At 40.8% G+C, this 17,472-nt stretch overlaps 1 protein-coding gene and 1 pseudogene across 6 annotated transcripts in view; both read left to right on the top strand.

Annotated features, from left to right (window-relative positions):
* The window catches only part of ASB11 (ankyrin repeat and SOCS box containing 11), a 33,816-nt gene extending 25,541 nt beyond the window's left edge, over positions 1–8,275 (top strand). For 5 of the 6 annotated variants that reach the window (XM_073227414.1, XM_037020536.2, XM_037020532.2 and 2 more), the window contains 3 exons: positions 3,711–3,845; positions 4,917–5,108; positions 7,696–8,275. In XM_073227414.1, the coding sequence (XP_073083515.1) occupies positions 3,711–3,845; positions 4,917–5,108; positions 7,696–7,820 (452 nt within the window). In that variant the 3' untranslated portion in view covers positions 7,821–8,275. The remainder of the gene's footprint in view (positions 1–3,710; positions 3,846–4,916; positions 5,109–7,695) is intronic. The other variant, XM_037020535.2, reaches the window with a different exon arrangement.
* Positions 8,276–10,051: 1,776 nt separating this feature from the next.
* On the top strand, positions 10,052–12,478 carry LOC108385960 (cold shock domain-containing protein E1 pseudogene; annotated as a pseudogene).
* The last annotated feature ends 4,994 nt before the right edge of the window (positions 12,479–17,472 follow it).

Below are 17,472 nucleotides of genomic sequence, written 5' to 3'. Positions count from 1 at the left end.
TAAAATTGGGGATACAAGTCTTTATTTCAAAAGATAATACTGAAAGATTTCCCCCAATTTATTAAACATGTTACTTGGTAATATATTTTTGCAATGGATTGCTTTAAATGATTCTAAAGACCTAACTCTCTATCATTTTGATGTTCTATACATATTTAATAAACATGTTTTGATTAATAACTCATGTTGCTCATTTCTCAAACTTTAAGTAAGTCCTTGAAGTTGTAGGGAAATACTCTACTTCAGAAATGATATGAAAGTCTTAAAATTAAAAACAATTCATTTTAAGTAAAATCAATCTATTATTTGAATTTCCATCCAAATATTTTAAAATGGGAATGGTTTGAAATCACTTAAGTAATTCCCCAGTGCTTAGGTAGTTATATATGGAGTGTCTGTTATAAGAATATCTATATATGTGCTTATTGTAAACAATGGATTCATGTGTCTCCACGTATTTTTTTTTTTTGTATATGAAAGCATGTTAGGGACCTGTGTCTACAGAAAGGAAGGATAAATAGTAAATTTGATATTTTAGATGCTGTTAAATTAGTGCTAATCATTTGACTTTTATATATTTCTTTTTTAGAAACTTCCTGAGAATACTTAAATTTTACTCAAACTAGGCTCAGTTTGTTCTGTAAAAAAAAAAAAGAAAAAGGATAAGAATTTTCAAAAATGTTTATTAGATACCCTATATTTGCCATTATTATTGTTATTATTTTTTTTAGGAGAGCCAGGCAGAGGCTTTTATTTAAAGAGAAAGCAAGAGGACAGAGCTCCTGGCTCAGGCCAGGAGGGACAAGAGAGCCCCGTGGTGGTGCGTTGTCCAGGGGTTTCATAGGTGGTTGAGAGACAAAGGGCTAGGGATGCAGATCCACCAGATGGTCTCTAAATGTTTATCTTTGAAGAGACATTAAGTTTCTTATTAGTCTTTCTGGTTATTTATAAGAATTTTACTGCTCTGATTTCCTCCCAGGATAGCAGCTTCCTGGTCTGGGAGCATATCACTCAAGACTGCCTGTTTTGCTCCCAAGGTGGGCTGAGTTACTGTCTGTTTGTCAAGAAAGCTACTTTTTAACTAACTGGGTTTTAAGATGCAATCTTATTTTCAAGATGGAATCCTTCCTGTTTTTCCTATGTTGTTTGGGGTTGCTTGCTACATTGCCCAAGTTGCAAATCATTTGTTTAGGGCTGGAGGAAGAAAAGCAGTGCCGGGGTAAAGTCAGAAAAACAAGCTGGGCCCCCCAGCAGCCAAAGCAAATCCCACAATGGATTGTCTTGCTTTGTTCTTTCCAGAGGCCCTCACCCTACTCTATCTAAGCCCATGGTCCCTGTCTCATTCCCCGCTCTACAGATGGAGACCCTAGCTGCCGCTAGGGAAAGTGGGCAACAACCACTCTGGCTGCTTCCTGCTGAGAGGGGTTCACAGTAAAGGGTACAGCTAGGTCTCCATCACTGGTCAGTTGAGAGGGCCTCCGAAGATGGGCACTTCTATCTTGGATCCCATTTCCATCACCATTTACAGTTTTATGGCTTCAAAAGTATTTAGAAAACCAGCTCCATATTGTAGTACTGTATGGGACTTCTGGGCCTGATGTAGCTTGGACTTGCTTTTAGAGGTCCTGGAGTGAATCAGAGACATTTCGTGAATAATTTGGAATATACACACAATATACAACTTTAATTATAGCACAGGTCCCACCCTGTCCTTCTGTTAAGATGTCTAGTGCCATTCTATTTTGTGTAACTGCTTGGCACATTAGTTTAACTTTAGTATTTAGGAGAACTATTCCTTGGATAGTATCATTTAAGGCCTTTTGAGTAAAATTGGTTAAGGGTTTGATATGCCAAATTATATCTTCTAAACCAAGAGATGCTATAAAAATGGAAGCTAAGTGACCATATCAATGAAAAACACTCCTAGTCCATTGATGTTGGAGGCTTGGGAATTTTGCAGAATGTGGGATATTTTTAATCCAACATCCTTGCAGCCAAGAAGTTCAGTTACTACACTTACTTAGTTCACGCATTCTTAACAACCATGCTAGATTACTTACAAAACCTTCACTAAACCTGACAAAGTCAAGCCTCCCTTTAAGCATTCTTTTCTTTTGAAAGATTTAAGCCAGCTGTATTACAGAAGATTAATTTCTGTCTCAGGGAGTCTAGTTTAAAAACCTCCCAATTTTTGAGGATAATGATGAACCCAATAAGTAGAATAGATTTCCAATAAAAGGATTTAGAAAACCAGTTTTATATTGTAGTAGCCCATAGGACTTTTGACCATTTTCCTTCCTTGTGGCAAAATAAAGTTAGCTGCATAACCTTATTATATTGTATACTTCTCTCAGGGGCCAAGCCTCTCTAATCAGAGTTTGTATTGAGGCCAGGCTTATATGCAGAAGATAAGGTACTTCTTTTTCAGGGTTTGGGGCTTAAATTGCTCCCAACTCTTTAAAATGCATGCCAGAGGTGTGTCTGGCTTTAAACTTGAAGAGGATGCTCCCATCTCTGAAGTTATCCTGGATGAGCCCCCCAAAATGGTGCTGGGGTTCTTGTTCACGGAGTCAAAGAATGAACTTCGTGAACACTCAAGGTAGGAGAGCCAGGGAGAGGCTTTTATTTAGAGATAAAGTGAAAGGACAGAGCTCCTGGCTCAGGCCAGGAGGGGACAAGAGAGTCCCCTGTTTGCCATTTTTTGATACTGATTAGATATTATTTCTGGATTCTTATAGCTTAAACTTCTATGAACAAGCTGGGTCAGTTTGAGTCAATACTGTGACATATTGATGTTATAATCCAGGTATAATATTTACTTATGTGAACAGATAGTTTGAATCCACAGAACCCTCATTTGTACATTTCGATGCATAATTATACATTATTTCAGAATTTGTGATAAATCAGTTTGAAATGAAGCTTACTTACTTTTATGTTGTCTATAAAGAAAAGGTTGGTTAAGTTAGTCAGTGATGATAAGATTGTTTTAAGGAAACATTTACATCATCAAAGAGAACACAAACTCTTTACAAGTTTCTGTCAATATCTCAGAAGAATTTGCCCCTGAACAAATCATTCATATGTTGCAAATTAATCGTGTCTATTCATTGGAAACTCTTAAGGACAATGCTTGCTTACCTAGTTCTTGTTAGCCACTAAACTTGAAAGTACATTTAAATATATTTTATACTTGAGACTTTTTATTAATTCTCACAGGTGTCTTCCAGGTTAACCAAAATAAGGAGGCCTACTGCATGGTGTGGCCATAGACCCAACCTTACATGCATGGCAGAAGAAGAGAATGAGAGATTTGTAATGGAGAGGGGTCAGGCCTGGGCTTTGCCTTTGAGAACTGGCTTTTTACAGTAATAATAGAATCAGTCATTTGCCCCTGTGGATCTTGGAGCCTTTATTTGTAAACAGGTAGGGTTCATTCTAGTGAGCGATTTCAGCTGCACTCCATGGTGCCCTTTGGTTGGAGGTATCTTGTGGGCCGCAAAGAGGAATTTAAGTGGGGGAACCATGGGCATGTTCCTTTTTAGTGGTTTTATTTTGGAGATGTCTAAGATAACCAAAAAAATTTTCCTGCTTAAAAAAGAAAAAGAATCTAGGTGATTTCTAAAGCCCATTCCAGATAAGCAATCCTGTAATTCTGTGACTAGTCAATGTTTCCTTTACTTGAGTGAGGTTATCTTGTGTTCCCCCAGGTCATAGAGAGTGCATGGAGATTCTGTTGGCAAATAACGCTAACATTGACCAAGAAGTACCTCAGCTTGGAACACCCCTCTATGTGGCCTGCATCTACCAGAGGGTAGACTGTGTGAAGAAACTTCTAGAATTAGGTAACTTCCAGATATCTTTTCATGAGAAGCACCTGTTAACCTTGTTGGCTTTCCATGGCTTCAAAGATGAAGCTCTTGTCAGGCTAGACAAAATTCTGACAAAGTTCAGCATTTGATGAACTTCCGCAGAGAGATGAGTGTCTATATTTCTCAGTTCCGTGTCCTTGGAATTTGGCTCCCTTTACCTGATATGGTTCCCCTTGGTGGTCTCAAGAAAGAGCAAGAGTCTTTCCCTCAAGTCTTAGGAGGGGAAAAATTATATTTCATTGGTTCTTTTTGAGTCACATGCCCATCTCCGACTCAGTCATGGTGGCCAAGGGAATGCAATGCACTGATTGGCTTAGGCCTAGATTTCAGTCTATGCTGATAACTCATGAACAGGGGGATGGCTCCCCAGAGGGGCCTCAAGGTGTGTTTACCAGGAAGATACTGGATAGTAAAAACAACAAATATCTGCCAGAGACTACTTTAGATCAATCCTGCCAAGTAGTTAGTAATTTCTTTTAGCTCTGAAAGGAATATAAAGAAACTGAGAGAGTCTAGGAAAAAGTCAGAATGTTCTGAAACTTTTATTTTGTTCAAGTTCCCTAAACTTAGCCACTGACATAAAGGTGGAAATTACAGTAAGAACTTTAAATAAGAAATTTTATTTTTTTGCCTATTTTATCCCCCATCATTTACTACTACTCTGTATAGCAGTTCAGAAATCTTTTTTTGAGTCCAGAATAATATAAATACTAAATAAACTTAGCTCTATCTTTTGCCAAAAGACAAAATAACTATCGAAAAGGAGATAAAATCTTTAATTTTGTTTTTCATACAGTTCATAAGGGGAAGAAAGCAAAGTATTTAAATGACTAAAGATATATTTTTTTCTCATTTGTCACCAAAATATTGTGAGACTGTCTTTTGTAGGCATTGCTGAGGTTCTAGGCTTAAGTCATATTTTCAGAGATCTGTCCAATATGTCATAGCATTTACAATGTCTTTACCTATAGCTACTGTATTCCAGGCTCACTGTACTTCTATATTAACATGTAGTTTTGAACTGTGGTCATCTGCTTTGTTAAGGAGCCAGTGTTGAGCACGGCCAGTGGCTGGACACCCCGCTCCATGCCGCTGCGAGGCAGTCCAGTGCAGAAGTCATCCACCTGCTGTCAGACTATGGGGCGAACCTGAAGAGCAGGAATGCTCAGGGCAAGAGTGCCCTTGACCTGGCGGCTCCGAAGAGCAGCGTGGAGCAGGCGCTCCTGCTCCGGGAAGGTAAGGAAGGGCCGGGTGTCCATTTCTCTCCCATAAGCACATCTGCGCTCTCCTTCCCGCCTCGCCTCTCAGTTGTCTTACCTTTCTCCTTTTCTCTTTTTAACTGGGAGTGGCCTGTGGGAAGCTGCAAGTCCTCGCATTACCGAGGGGGGACTTTATATGTTGTATGTATTCCCTTATAACAGAAGAGAATTGTTTCTCATTTTCCGTAACAAGAAAGTAATCAGAGAACTTGGTTTTCAGCATGAAAAGGTGGAGCCACCAGGCCTATCCTGCCTTGAGCACACCACTGAGCAGACCAGAACTCTGTGCCTTTGTAATACTTGTAGGCAATTTAGGGGAAATTAGAAATACTTGAATTAGAGAACATGGGGCAGGCACAGAGCATGCATTTTCAACACTGGACTTTGCCAGTTGTGCAGATGAGGGAGCAGGTGAGTGTGTGTTCCTCGTTGCCTCACTCCCATTTCCAGCATGGGCCAATGTGACTGCACATGCCAGAGAAGGGAAGGCAGGTCTCTGAAATGCCGTGTAGTCCAGATGCAAGAACCATGCTATGGCCATACAGAAAGAGAACATTATCTGAGCCTATACTATTGATCACTTGTATGCTTTGGAGACTGTTAATTATTCAGCTTTACATGTATCAGGCCCTGAGCTGAATTTGAAACATTGATTAATCTCACTGAATTCTTAAAACTTTAATGCAGCAAGAACTTTATAGTAATTGATGCTATCCCAGCTGCAAATGGGAACAGAGAAGCATAAAGAGATTGGCTTGCAGAAGGTCACACGGCTACTAAGGAAGTAGAATTAGGATTCTGACCAAACAGTCTCACCCCTGAACGTGCACTCTTAATGTTGTAATGCCTCAAGCCCGAGTCTTCTGAAACAGTTACTAGCGGGGAGGGTTTTATGTGACTCACCAGTTCTATTTTGTGAAACCATCCCCACATCTTACATACCTTCCAAGTGGAGTGCTTGGTTCAGTAGTTTTAGGAATATAGTTTAGGTGAACTATAAACCTTTATAGGTGAACACTTCTTAACCTTTAGCAGGCATAAAGGTCACCTGGGGATGGCATTAAAAGGCAGATCCTGGGTCAGAAGCTCATGCCCTGGGCTCCCAGGAGATGCTGCCACCACTGGTCTGAGGCCACACTTGGAGAACCACCATTGGTCTAGATTATTTCCAGTAGCCTGTGTCGTTAATGACTGTTCTTTCATTGGAATCGCTACTTGCAGAATATGATCTTCCTTGCAGGTCCCAGTTTGGAAATACCGGGTACTTCCCAGCTCTGGGCTGAGAAAATGGTTTATAGCAGTTGTCATGTTTCTTATTTTCTTCTTTCAAAAATGTTTCCGGGTCCAGGATTTATATTTCTTGTAAGCAAGTTCCTCTGTCTTCTGCTTCATAAATACAGCTGCTTGCTCTAGAAGGTTGAGCACTGTGGTATCTGAACTTCTCTAGGCAAACTGGGTAGTTTGCCCACGTTACTGTTTTCCAGGGGAGCTTTAACTGGGTGATGGGTAGAGATGCTTCCCATTCCTGCTTCCGAAGATGTTAACTAAGGGCTATTGCTCATCCAGGTAGTTTTCTGTCCCATGGATGCTCCTGGGCAACAACAACCTGAGTGTCCTCCAGCTGTTTGCATATGCTGTTCACATTTCTCATGGGGTGCAAGATGCTGTGACAGGAGGGTTTTTTTGAAAAGAGAAACTTGCATAGTCCAGTAATTACATAGATCTGCTGGAAAGGATCATCATCAACACAGTCAGGTTAGGAAATAATGGGACATTACAAATGCCCCTGGATAACTAGTGTTCCAGCCAAAAGGACACCATCGTAGCAATCATATTTTGGACTCTTCATTCGGTAGTTCACTCTCCTTCAGCCTTGGGTGTGAGGACTCCGTAAGACTCCATGAGACTGAGGTTCAGGGTATCATGGGGGTCTCAGTGACTTGCGTCCTTTCTCTGGATCCTCTGTTGATCTCCAATCCGTGTGGGAATGGGGGAGCCCTCCGAGTGTGAGTCAGGACCCAGCCAGCACCACCTTGGGCTCCTAGAGCAAGGAGGTCCAGGAGGGCCCTGAGGCTCGAGTGTCAGGCGCCTGCCACGTGTAACCCTGCACCTGCGACCCCACACGCCGGGCTGCCTGCTGACACTTGCTCGGCAGTCATCCCTTGCTCCGAACCTCTGTCTTCAGGTCCTGTGTGCTTGTGTTGCCGTTTTTGCTTGCTCCTTGGCCAGCCTGCCACAGTCACTGGCCCACGTAGTACGTGAATGAACTTCCCTTAGACTCCACACATCATCCGTAACTTGCCTCTGGGCAGCCTCCTTCCTTAATATCAGTAATACAATTACCATTGGAGGATCAACTTAAGGAAACATCCCTGTCCCAGGGGGTGCCAACTGGGAGCCCTTGTGTGTATTTAGTGTCTGCTACCTGGCTCCATAATTCCTATACAGAGCCAGCTTCTTATTATGAACTTTTAGAAAGTTTCAGCCTTTTCCAGTCCTCTGGTCTCTGCTTCACCCCCCACCTGACTACCATGAGTTTCATACCATTTTTATTTCTTCCTCAGGACCCCCTGCTCTGTCCCAGCTCTGCCGCCTGTGTGTTCGGAAATGCTTGGGTCGAGCATGTCATCAAACCATCCACAAACTACATCTGCCGGAGCCACTAGAAAGATTCCTCCTATATCGGTAGTGCCAACTGTCCATGGGAAGACACTTGGAAGTAACCAGGTTGTTGCCTGCTATACCCAGGGTACCTAGTGTAGACGCCTAGCAGCTAGACTCTCCACATCTTCCAATGAGCTAAGCCAGTTAGAGTGAATCCTGATGAGCTGGAACACTTCCGAGCAGAAGCTCCTGGTTAGTTTAATGTTCTCATTAACCAAGGGGCACCCAGAAACCTTTCTGATTTTACTCTTGTTGTTTAGAGACTTAAACTATGAAGTAGAATGAAATCATAAGCTATTTTTGAAGATTCATGATCTTTAATTATCTAATGGTCAACATTCTGAAAATGGTACAGACACTTGTAAATCTCAGTGAATATGATTATGATGAATATGTAAGTAGTCCAAGATGTGCTCCTGATTGAGTTCCCCCCTTTTCCCCCTTTCTTTCTTTCCTTCTGTGAATAAATTTGTACTATAATTTTGATTTCCTTTCCTTTTTTATATATAAAAAAGCTCAATACTTTAAAAACATTACAGTTGAGACTTCCAGTTACCAAGGTCCTGGTTGGTAGAAGTTGGAAGAGATTAGCTGGGTGGAGGTCTGTTGCTCATCAGTCCTGATATTAAATGCTGTTCTTTGCAGTAAACCGTTCTCAGGTTGAGCAATGCCAGGTGCTCCCAACTCCCCGAGCCCAAAGACTCTGTTTGATGCGTGTTGCAACCCAAGCATCCGTCAGCTTACTTTCCAAGTCAAGAGTCTCAAGGTTTTTGAAATAATTACTTGCTGTTGCCAGTGACCAAGATGGGCTCAATGCTGGGTCAATATTACTTCTGTGAGTTACGGCCCAAAATAAGCCCAAAGGTATACTCAAAACCCAGCCCTCCCCTCCCCCTCCTCCCTTTTCTTCTCCCCCTTTTTTCCCTTTTCTCACCACCCCCTTCTGCTGCCTCTTCTCCTTGCCCTGCCTCCATACATGCATTTTCCCCCCCAGTTTTTCTAGACCTTTGATTCTTTACTGGGGACAACTTCGACCTACCTCTACCCCCATTCAGGGATATTTGTCAAAGTTGAGACATTTTTGGTTGCACCAAGTTGGGGAGAGACACTACTGACATCTAGTGGATGGAAGCCAGAGATACAGCCAATCATCCTAGAATGCACAGGGCAGCCCCCACAGCAAAGACTTCTCAGGTCCCAAGTGTCATGAGTGCTGAGGGCAGGAAACAGTGCTCTAAAGCTGTGCTAGTCAGTACGAAAGCCACTAGCTGCATGTGCCTATTGAGCAGTTGAAATGTGGTGAGGTGAACTGAGATGTGCTTTAAATATAAAATATATGCCGCATTTTGAAGATTCAGGACAATAAAAAGAATGTGAAGTATTTTATTAATGATTTTAATATTGATTATGCATGGAGATGATAATATTTTGAGTATGTTCAGTTAAATACAGTTTGTTATTAAAATTCATCCTACTTCTTACTTCTTAAATGGGACTACAATTTTAAATTATACATGAGATTAGCATTATATTTCTATTAGTACTGTGCTAGACCTTTTTCTACTTTTCACAATTTTGGAATATTAGATAAATTACTCTTAATTAGTTCACTATTTGGGGAAAAAAGGTGAAATTCTTATTTAGCATCATATTCCAAAAACAAATCTTGGTTTTTTGAAAATGTTAAAATATTTTAAATGATGCTTGTAAAATACTAGAATAAAATGTTCATGAATGTACATGAAAGACAAGGCCTTTTCTAAGCATAATATGGAAGACAGACACTTCAAAGGAAAATGCTGATAAAATACATATCATGGTGCCAGTGCTGCTTATGGTGGCGCTGGAGAGGGGGCGCTGAGCTGTTGGGTATGAAGTGGAACAGAACAGACTTTACCACCTGAAACTGCTGCTTCAAGTTCAGATCAGGCAAGGAACAAACATTGAAACAACCAACAAGACCAAAGAAGAGCACACCTAAATTGAAGACACAGCACTTGATCTGAAACAAGAAGTTTGTGCCTACTTAATAGCTTTGAAAGAGCACTTCCCAACGCTGCTAGCAGTCTTTGTTTTCTTCAGTGGTGTACTGTGAGATTGCCGGGTGCAGCAGCAGTTGTGTTCTTTATTACCTTGATAGATGATTTTTCTCTCTCTTTTTTTTAATACTAGCAACTTCCATCCCTTGAAACGTATGCTGAAAAAGAAGAATCGGCAACTACTACTGAAAGTGCAATATTTGATTATCACTGCAAGATGAGTTTTAATCCAAACCTTCTTCATAACAATGAACACAATGGGTTCCCCAATGGTACTTAAGCAGCAATGCGTGAAACAGGGGTTATTGAAAAACTGCTATCCTCTTACAGATTTATTCAGTGTTCAGAATGTCAAGCTAGACTATTCTTCCGCTGTTCACAGTATAATGGCAACCTGTAGGACTTAAAAGGAGGAGATGATGTTGAATTTGAAGTATCATCTGACCGGTGGACTGGGAAACCCATTACTGTTAAACTGGTGAAGATAAAACCTGAAATCCTTCCTGAGGAATGAGTCAATGGACAAGAAGTGTTTTATCTGACTTACACCCCTGAGGCTGTGGAAGGGAATGTTCAGCTGGAAACCTGAGATAAAATAAACTTTGTAGTTGATAACAATAAACATACTGGTGCAGTAAGTGCTCATAACATAATGCTGTTGGAAAAGAAACAAGCCTGTTGTCAGGGAGTAGTTTGTGCCATGAAAGAGGCGTTTGGCTTTATTGAAAGAGGAGATGTTATAAAAGAGATATTCTTTCATTATAGTGAATTTAAGGGTGACTTAGAGACCTTACAGCCTGGAGATGATGTGGAATTCACAATCAAAGACAGAAATGGTAAACAAGTTGCAACAGATGTGAGAGTGTTGCCTCAAGGAACAGTTATTTTTGAAGATACCAGCATTGAACATTTTGAATGAACTGTGACCAAAGTTATCTCCAAAGTACCCAGTAAAAACCAGAATGACTCATTGCCAGGATGCATCAAAGTTGACTTTGTGATCCCTAAAGAACTTACCTTTGGAGACAAAGATACAAAATCCAAGGTGACCCTACTAGAGGGTGACCATGTCAAGTTTAATATTTCAACAGACCGACATGACAAATTAGAACGAGCAACCAACATAGAAGTTCTATCAAATACATTTCAGTTCACTAATGAAGCCAGAGAAATGGATGTAATTGCCACCATGAGAGACGGTTTTAGTTTCATCAAGTGTGTGGATCGTGATGCTCGTATGTTCTTCCACTTCAGTGAAATTCTGGATGGAAACCAGCTGCATATTGCAGGTGAGGCAGAGTTTACTGTGGTTCCTGATATGCTCTCTGCCCAAAGGAATCATGCTATTAGGATTAAAAAGCTTCCCAAGGGCATGGTTTCATTCCATTCCCATTCACATCATCGTTTTCTGGACACTGTAGAAAAAGAAGCCATTTTTTCCAATCCTAAAACCACTAGCCCAAATAAAGGCAAAGAAAAGGAGGCTGAGGATGGTATTATTGCTTATGATGACTGTGGAGTGAAGCTGACTATTGCTTTTCAAGCCAAGGGTGTAGAAGGATCTACTTCTCCTCAAATAGGAGATAAGGTTGAATTTACTATTAGTGACAAAGGCCTGGGCAGCAGATTGCAACTTGTGTGTGACTTTTAGGTCATAATTCCAGCTCCAAGAGCTCTTGGGTTATGTGGCGACTCTGAAGGATAATTTTGGATTTATTGAAACAGCTAATCATGATAAGGAAATCTTTTTCCATTACAGTGAGTTCTCTGGTGATGTCAATAGCCTGGAACTGGGGGACATGGTCAAGTACAGCTTGCCCAAAGGCAAAGGCAACAAAGTCAGTTCAGAAAAAGTGAACAAAACACACTCCGTGAATGGCATGACTGAGGAGGCTGATCCCACTATCTACTCTGGTAAAGTCATTCATCCCTTGAGGAGTGTTGATCCAACACAAACTGAATACCAAGGAATGATTGAGATTGTGGAGGAAGGGGATAGAAAAGGTGAAGTCTATCCATCTGGCATAGTTGGGATGGCCAACAAAGGGGATTGCCTGCAGAAAGGGGAAAGTGTCAAGTTCCAGTTGTGTGTCCTGGGGCAAAATGCACAGTCTATGGCCTACAACATTACATCCCTGCATAGGGCCACAGTAGAGTGTGTGAAAGATCAGTTTGGCTTCATGAATTATGAAGTAGGAGATAGCAAGAAGCTCTTTTTCCATGTGAAAGAAGTTCAGGATGGCATTGAGCTATAGGCAGGAGATGAGGTGGAATTCTTTGTGATTCTTAGCGCACTGGCAAGTGCTGTGCTTATAATGTTTGGTGAGTCTGTGAGGGCCCCAAGGCTGTTGCAACTCTGCGACCTGATAGGCTGGTCAGTCGCTTGAAGAACATTACCCTGGATGACGCCAGTGCTCCTCGCCTAATGGCTCCAGCCAAGGGGACCAGATAACTCAGTGGGATTTGGTGCAGAAAGAAAGATCCATCAAGCTGGTGTCATTGACTAACCACATCCACAAAACAAATCATGAATCTACTATGATCAAGTTGGGGGGATTCTGGTGAAGGGTTCTAAATATCTCCCTCTTCATCCCTCCCAAAATCTGAAATACTTATTCTATTGAGCTATTACACCAGTTTTCACACCTTCTTTGTGTTATGTTTAAAAAAGTAAATAAGTAATAAAAAACCATTTAAAAATTATGCACAGTTGCATCCTGGAAAACTTAAGATGGTGCCTTATGGTATCAATTTTAGGAGCTTTATTTAGTGCATTTAATGCAACTGGTAATTGCAAGATCCACTTCGCCTGTGTAAGTATGAAATATAGACTGTTATCTTGTTGGACTTATGAAATTCTGCACTTGATATTTAGTATATACTCTACCTGCATTACTTCTGGCAAAATGTTCTGCCTTAGCACTCAGTTGCATTCTTTACTTTTTTCTTTCCTCTTCATTATGGGTTAATTCTGAGGACCATATGAGGTTGGAATATATTAAAATTATGAAAATTATTAAAAATTTGTATAGGCAAACCATTTCCTTAAGTTGATGGCCAATTGTTAAAATGTTATTTTTCATATCATTTATAATCTTGTCATAGTCCACTTAACAGAGCTTGGTTAGATTTCAGTGAAAATTATTCTCCAGAGCAGTTTTTTTTCCTGGGTTGGGTGGGGGGTGTAACTTTACTACAATTAGTATGTATGGTGCAGAATTTCATGCAAATGAGGTGTGCCAGCAGTGTGATAATTTAATCGTGTTTGAACAAACAAACAAACAAGAAAAGGATGAATGCACAAATTTGCTGCTGCTTAGATCACTGCAGCTTCTAGGACCCAGTTTCTTGTACTGATTTCAAAACAAAACAAAAAAAATAAAAAAGTTGAAAAAAAATACATATCATAGGACATTCAGGAATTGGAAGCTTTCTATATTCAAAGTGTTCTCCCAAGGGCATTTTTTGGTCAACCTGTATCTTGCTGAATGTCTTGAGCTCTATGTTAAGCCCCAGGATGTCCTAGGTTATTCAGTCTATCTGTTTCCCCAAGGAACTTGAGAATTCTGCTGTGCCATCCACTTTCTGAAACTGCAGACCATGGATTTCATGATCATTTGTATGGACTTCCAACTCTGGTAGGGGTGTGTGTGTGTCTGTGTTGGTGGCGGGGCTGTGACGCTGAACTGAGTCCCGGGAGACCAGAAGGATGTGGATATAGAACAGGTCCAGACTCCTGTATCTTAGAGTTGTTGCAGTGTTTTGGGATTTATGAATAGAGAGATTGGACATGAGATAGTCTTGAAATTCCCTTTGAGCCCTATATTCCATCAAGCCAGAATTAGACTATCAGATGAATTGACTGGTTTATATGAGATTATATTGCTTGCTTTTGGGGGTTCCTAACACTGATTTAGATGATTTCATTTTTCAGAGGATCTGGGATGTTTTATTCCCAAAATGGTGTAATATTTTACAATTTTGATCATATTCGAAGTACTCTAGGTTAACCTATTGATTAATTCATTCAACACATTTTTACTCAGCATCTACTATGTGCCAGATACTGTTTGAGGCTGTGAAAAAAACAGATGAGGTCCTTGCTCTTGAAAAGCTTATGTGTCATGGAGGCAAAAGGGAATAAGTGGCATGTACATCTATATCTTCATGTCAGGAAATGATAAGAAGAACAATTGAGCAGATTAGGTTAAGGAGTGATGATGGTGGAGCTACTGTTTGAGATGAAGTGATCGATTAGGCAAGGGCCCTGGCAGGTTGACTGGATTTTAAAAGAACTATTCATGTAGGTATTTAATATTAATTAGTTAATTTTTACAAGTAAGGTTTTAGTGACTCTTTTCAGAGTGTTTTCAGTACATTGTGGTTGGTTGGTTGGTTTTCTGGTATCTTTGCCTGATTTCATGTAGCAATCATATTATAAAATTACTTCTGATTCTTGCCTATTCCAAACCATATTCTAATGACTTTCTAAGTTCAAACCCTTAGAAATTATCCTTTTACATGGTTGGATCATATTCCTTAGCAATTTCCATATTGTTGGATACTTAGATTATTTTGAATTTCTTGTTATTACGAATAACACTAGCATGAACTTCATTTTTTTTCACATTTTTATTTATTTATTTATTTATTTTGGTATCATTAATCTACAATTACATGAGGAGCATTATGTTTACTAGACTCCCCCATCACCAAGTCCCCCCCACATACCCCTTTACAGTCACTGTCCATCAGCGTAGTAAGATGCTGTAGAATCACTACTTGTCTTCTCTGTGTTGTACAGCCCTCCCTGTGCCCCACCCCTACATTATACATGCTAATCGTAATGCCCCCTTTCTCCTCCCCCCACCTTAAACCCCCTTCCCACCCATCTTCCCCCATCTCTTTCCCTTTGGTAACTGTTAGTCCATTCTTGGGTTCTGTGATTCTGCTGCTGTTTCTTCCTTCAGTTTTTTCTTTGTTCTTATACTCTACAGATGAGTGAAGTCATTTGGTACTTGTCTTTCTTTGCCTGGCTTATTTCACTGAGCATAATCCCCTCTAGCTCCATCCATGTTGTTGCAAATGGTAGGATTTGTTTTCTTCTTATGGCTGAATAATATTCCATTGTGTATATGTACCACATCTTCTTTATCCATTCATCTACTGATGGACACTTAGGTTGCTTCCATTTCTTGGCTATTGTAAATAGTGCTGCGATAAACATAGGGGTGCATCTGTCTTTTTCAAACTGGGCTGTTGCATTCTTAGGGTAAATTCCTAGGAGTGGAATTCCTGGGTCAAATGGTATTTCTATTTTGAGCTTTTTGAGGAACCTCCATACTGCTTTCCACAATGGTTGAACTAATTTACATTCCCACCAGCAGTGTAGGAGGGTTCCCCTTTCTCCAAAACCTCGCCAACATTTGCTGTTGTCTGTCTTTTGGATGGTGGCAATCCTTACTGGTGTGAGGTGATATCTCATTGTGATTTTAATTTGCATTTCTCTGATGACTAGGGATGTGGAGCATCTTTTCATGTGTCTGTTGCCCATCCGAATTTCTTCTTTGGAGAACTGTCTGTTCAGCTCCTCTGACCATTTTTTAATTGGATTATTTGCTTTTTGTTTGTTGAGGTGTGTGAGCTCCTTATATATTTTGGATGTCAACCCTTTATCGGGTCTGTCGTTTATGAATATATTCTTCCATACTGTAGGATGCCTTTTTGTTCTACTGGTGGTATCCTTTGCTGTACAGAAGCTTTTCAGCTTGATATAGTCCCACTTGTTCATTTTTGCTTTTGTTTCCCTTGCCCGGGGAGATATGTTCATGAGGAAGTTGCTCATGTTTATGTCCAAGAGAATTTTGCCTGTGTTTTCTTCTAAGAGTTTTATGGTTTCATGACTTACATTCAGGTCTTTGATCCATTTCGAATTTACTTTTGTGTATGGAGTTAGACAATGATCCAGTTTCATTCTCTTATATGTAGCTGTCCAGTTTTGCCAACACCAGCTGTTGAAGAGGCTGTCATTTCCCCATTGTATGTCCATGGCTCCTTTATCATATATTAATTGAACATATATATTTGGGTTAATATCTGGAGTCTCTATTCTGTTCCACTGTTCTGTGGGTCTGTTCTTGTGCCAGTACCAAATTGTCTTGATTTCTGTGGCTTTGTAGTAAAGCTTGAAGTTGGGGAGTGAGATCCCCCCCACTTTATTCTTCCTTCTCAGGATTGCTTTGGCTATTTGGGGTCTTTGGTGGTTCCATATGAATTTTAAAACTGTTCCAGTTCATTGAAGAATGAACTTCATTTTTTAATAAATCTTTTTAAGTGTTTGAGGAATTTCTTAGAAGATGTTTCAGAGTGGTATTTACTGATTAAGAAAACTACTTAAAATAATAGTTTAAACTAATTTAAAATATACATATACAATGAATCATTTTAGGAGAAAAATATTTTCATAACCAAATATCCAGCATTACCTATCCAGATACCATCGGTCTGTATATAGACACTAGACACTAATTTATCCATCTGTATGCCATGTGTCTGTCCATCTGTCCATCCATCATTTATCTACTTTGACCCATTATTAAAAATAAAAGCGGTGGGTGGAGCCAAGATGGCGGCATGAGTAGAGCAGCGGAAATCTCCTCCCAAAACCACATATATTTATGAAAATATAACAAAGACAACTCTTCCTAGAATAGAGACCAGAGGACACAGGACAACATCCAGACCACATCCACACCTGCGAGAACCCAGCGCCTCACGAAGGGGGTAAGATACAAGCCTCAGCCCAGCGGGACCCGAGCGCCCCTCCCCCCAGCTCACGGCGGGAGGAGAGGAGTCGGAGTGGGGACGGAGAGGGAGCGCAGGACTGCTAAACACCCATCCCTAGCCAACTGGACCAGAGCGCAGACACAGTAAATGCGTGGGGTCCTGGATACTAGGGAAACAGGACAGCAAGACCTGTGAGCAGGTCCCTGAGGCCGGCACGTGGGGACAAAGAAAAGCGAGTGGTGTTTTTTTTTTAAATTATTTATTTAATCTTTTTTTTTTTTTTTTCTTGCGAGTGCTTTTTGGAAGTTTTAAAGGGACAGGGACCCCAAAACTGGATGGAAGCATCCTGGGACACTTAGTCTGGAAGCAGGGAATCTGGGGATCTCTGGGCACTCTAACCCCCTGGGCAGCAGGGAGCACGGAGGCCCCTCACGGAGATAAATAGCCTCCTGGCCACTCCCCTTCCAACACGGCTGAACCATATCGGAGCAGCAGCATGAGGCAAGCCACGCCCACAGCAACAGTGGAGATAAACTCCATAGCAGCCTGGCAGGAATCAGAAGCCCTGTCTGCGTGCAGCTGCCCAGCACAAGCCACTAGAGGTCGCTGTTCTTCCAAGAGAGGAACGCCACAAACCAACAAGAAGGAAAATTCTTCCAGCCGTCACTCATGCTGGCTCTGCAAACTATCTCTATCACCATGAAAAGGCAAAACTACAGGCAGACAAAGATCACAGAGTCAACACCTGAGAAGGAGACAGACCTAACCAGTCTTCCTGAAAAAGAATTCAAAATAAAAATCATAAACATGCTGACGGAGATGCAGAGAAATATACAAGAGCTAAGGGATGAA

Source organism: Manis javanica, chromosome X, assembly GCF_040802235.1.
Source record: "Manis javanica isolate MJ-LG chromosome X, MJ_LKY, whole genome shotgun sequence".
NCBI lineage: Eukaryota > Metazoa > Chordata > Mammalia > Pholidota > Manidae > Manis > Manis javanica.
Note: the sequence above shows the minus strand (reverse complement) of the source record. Positions and strands in the feature narration are given on the sequence as shown.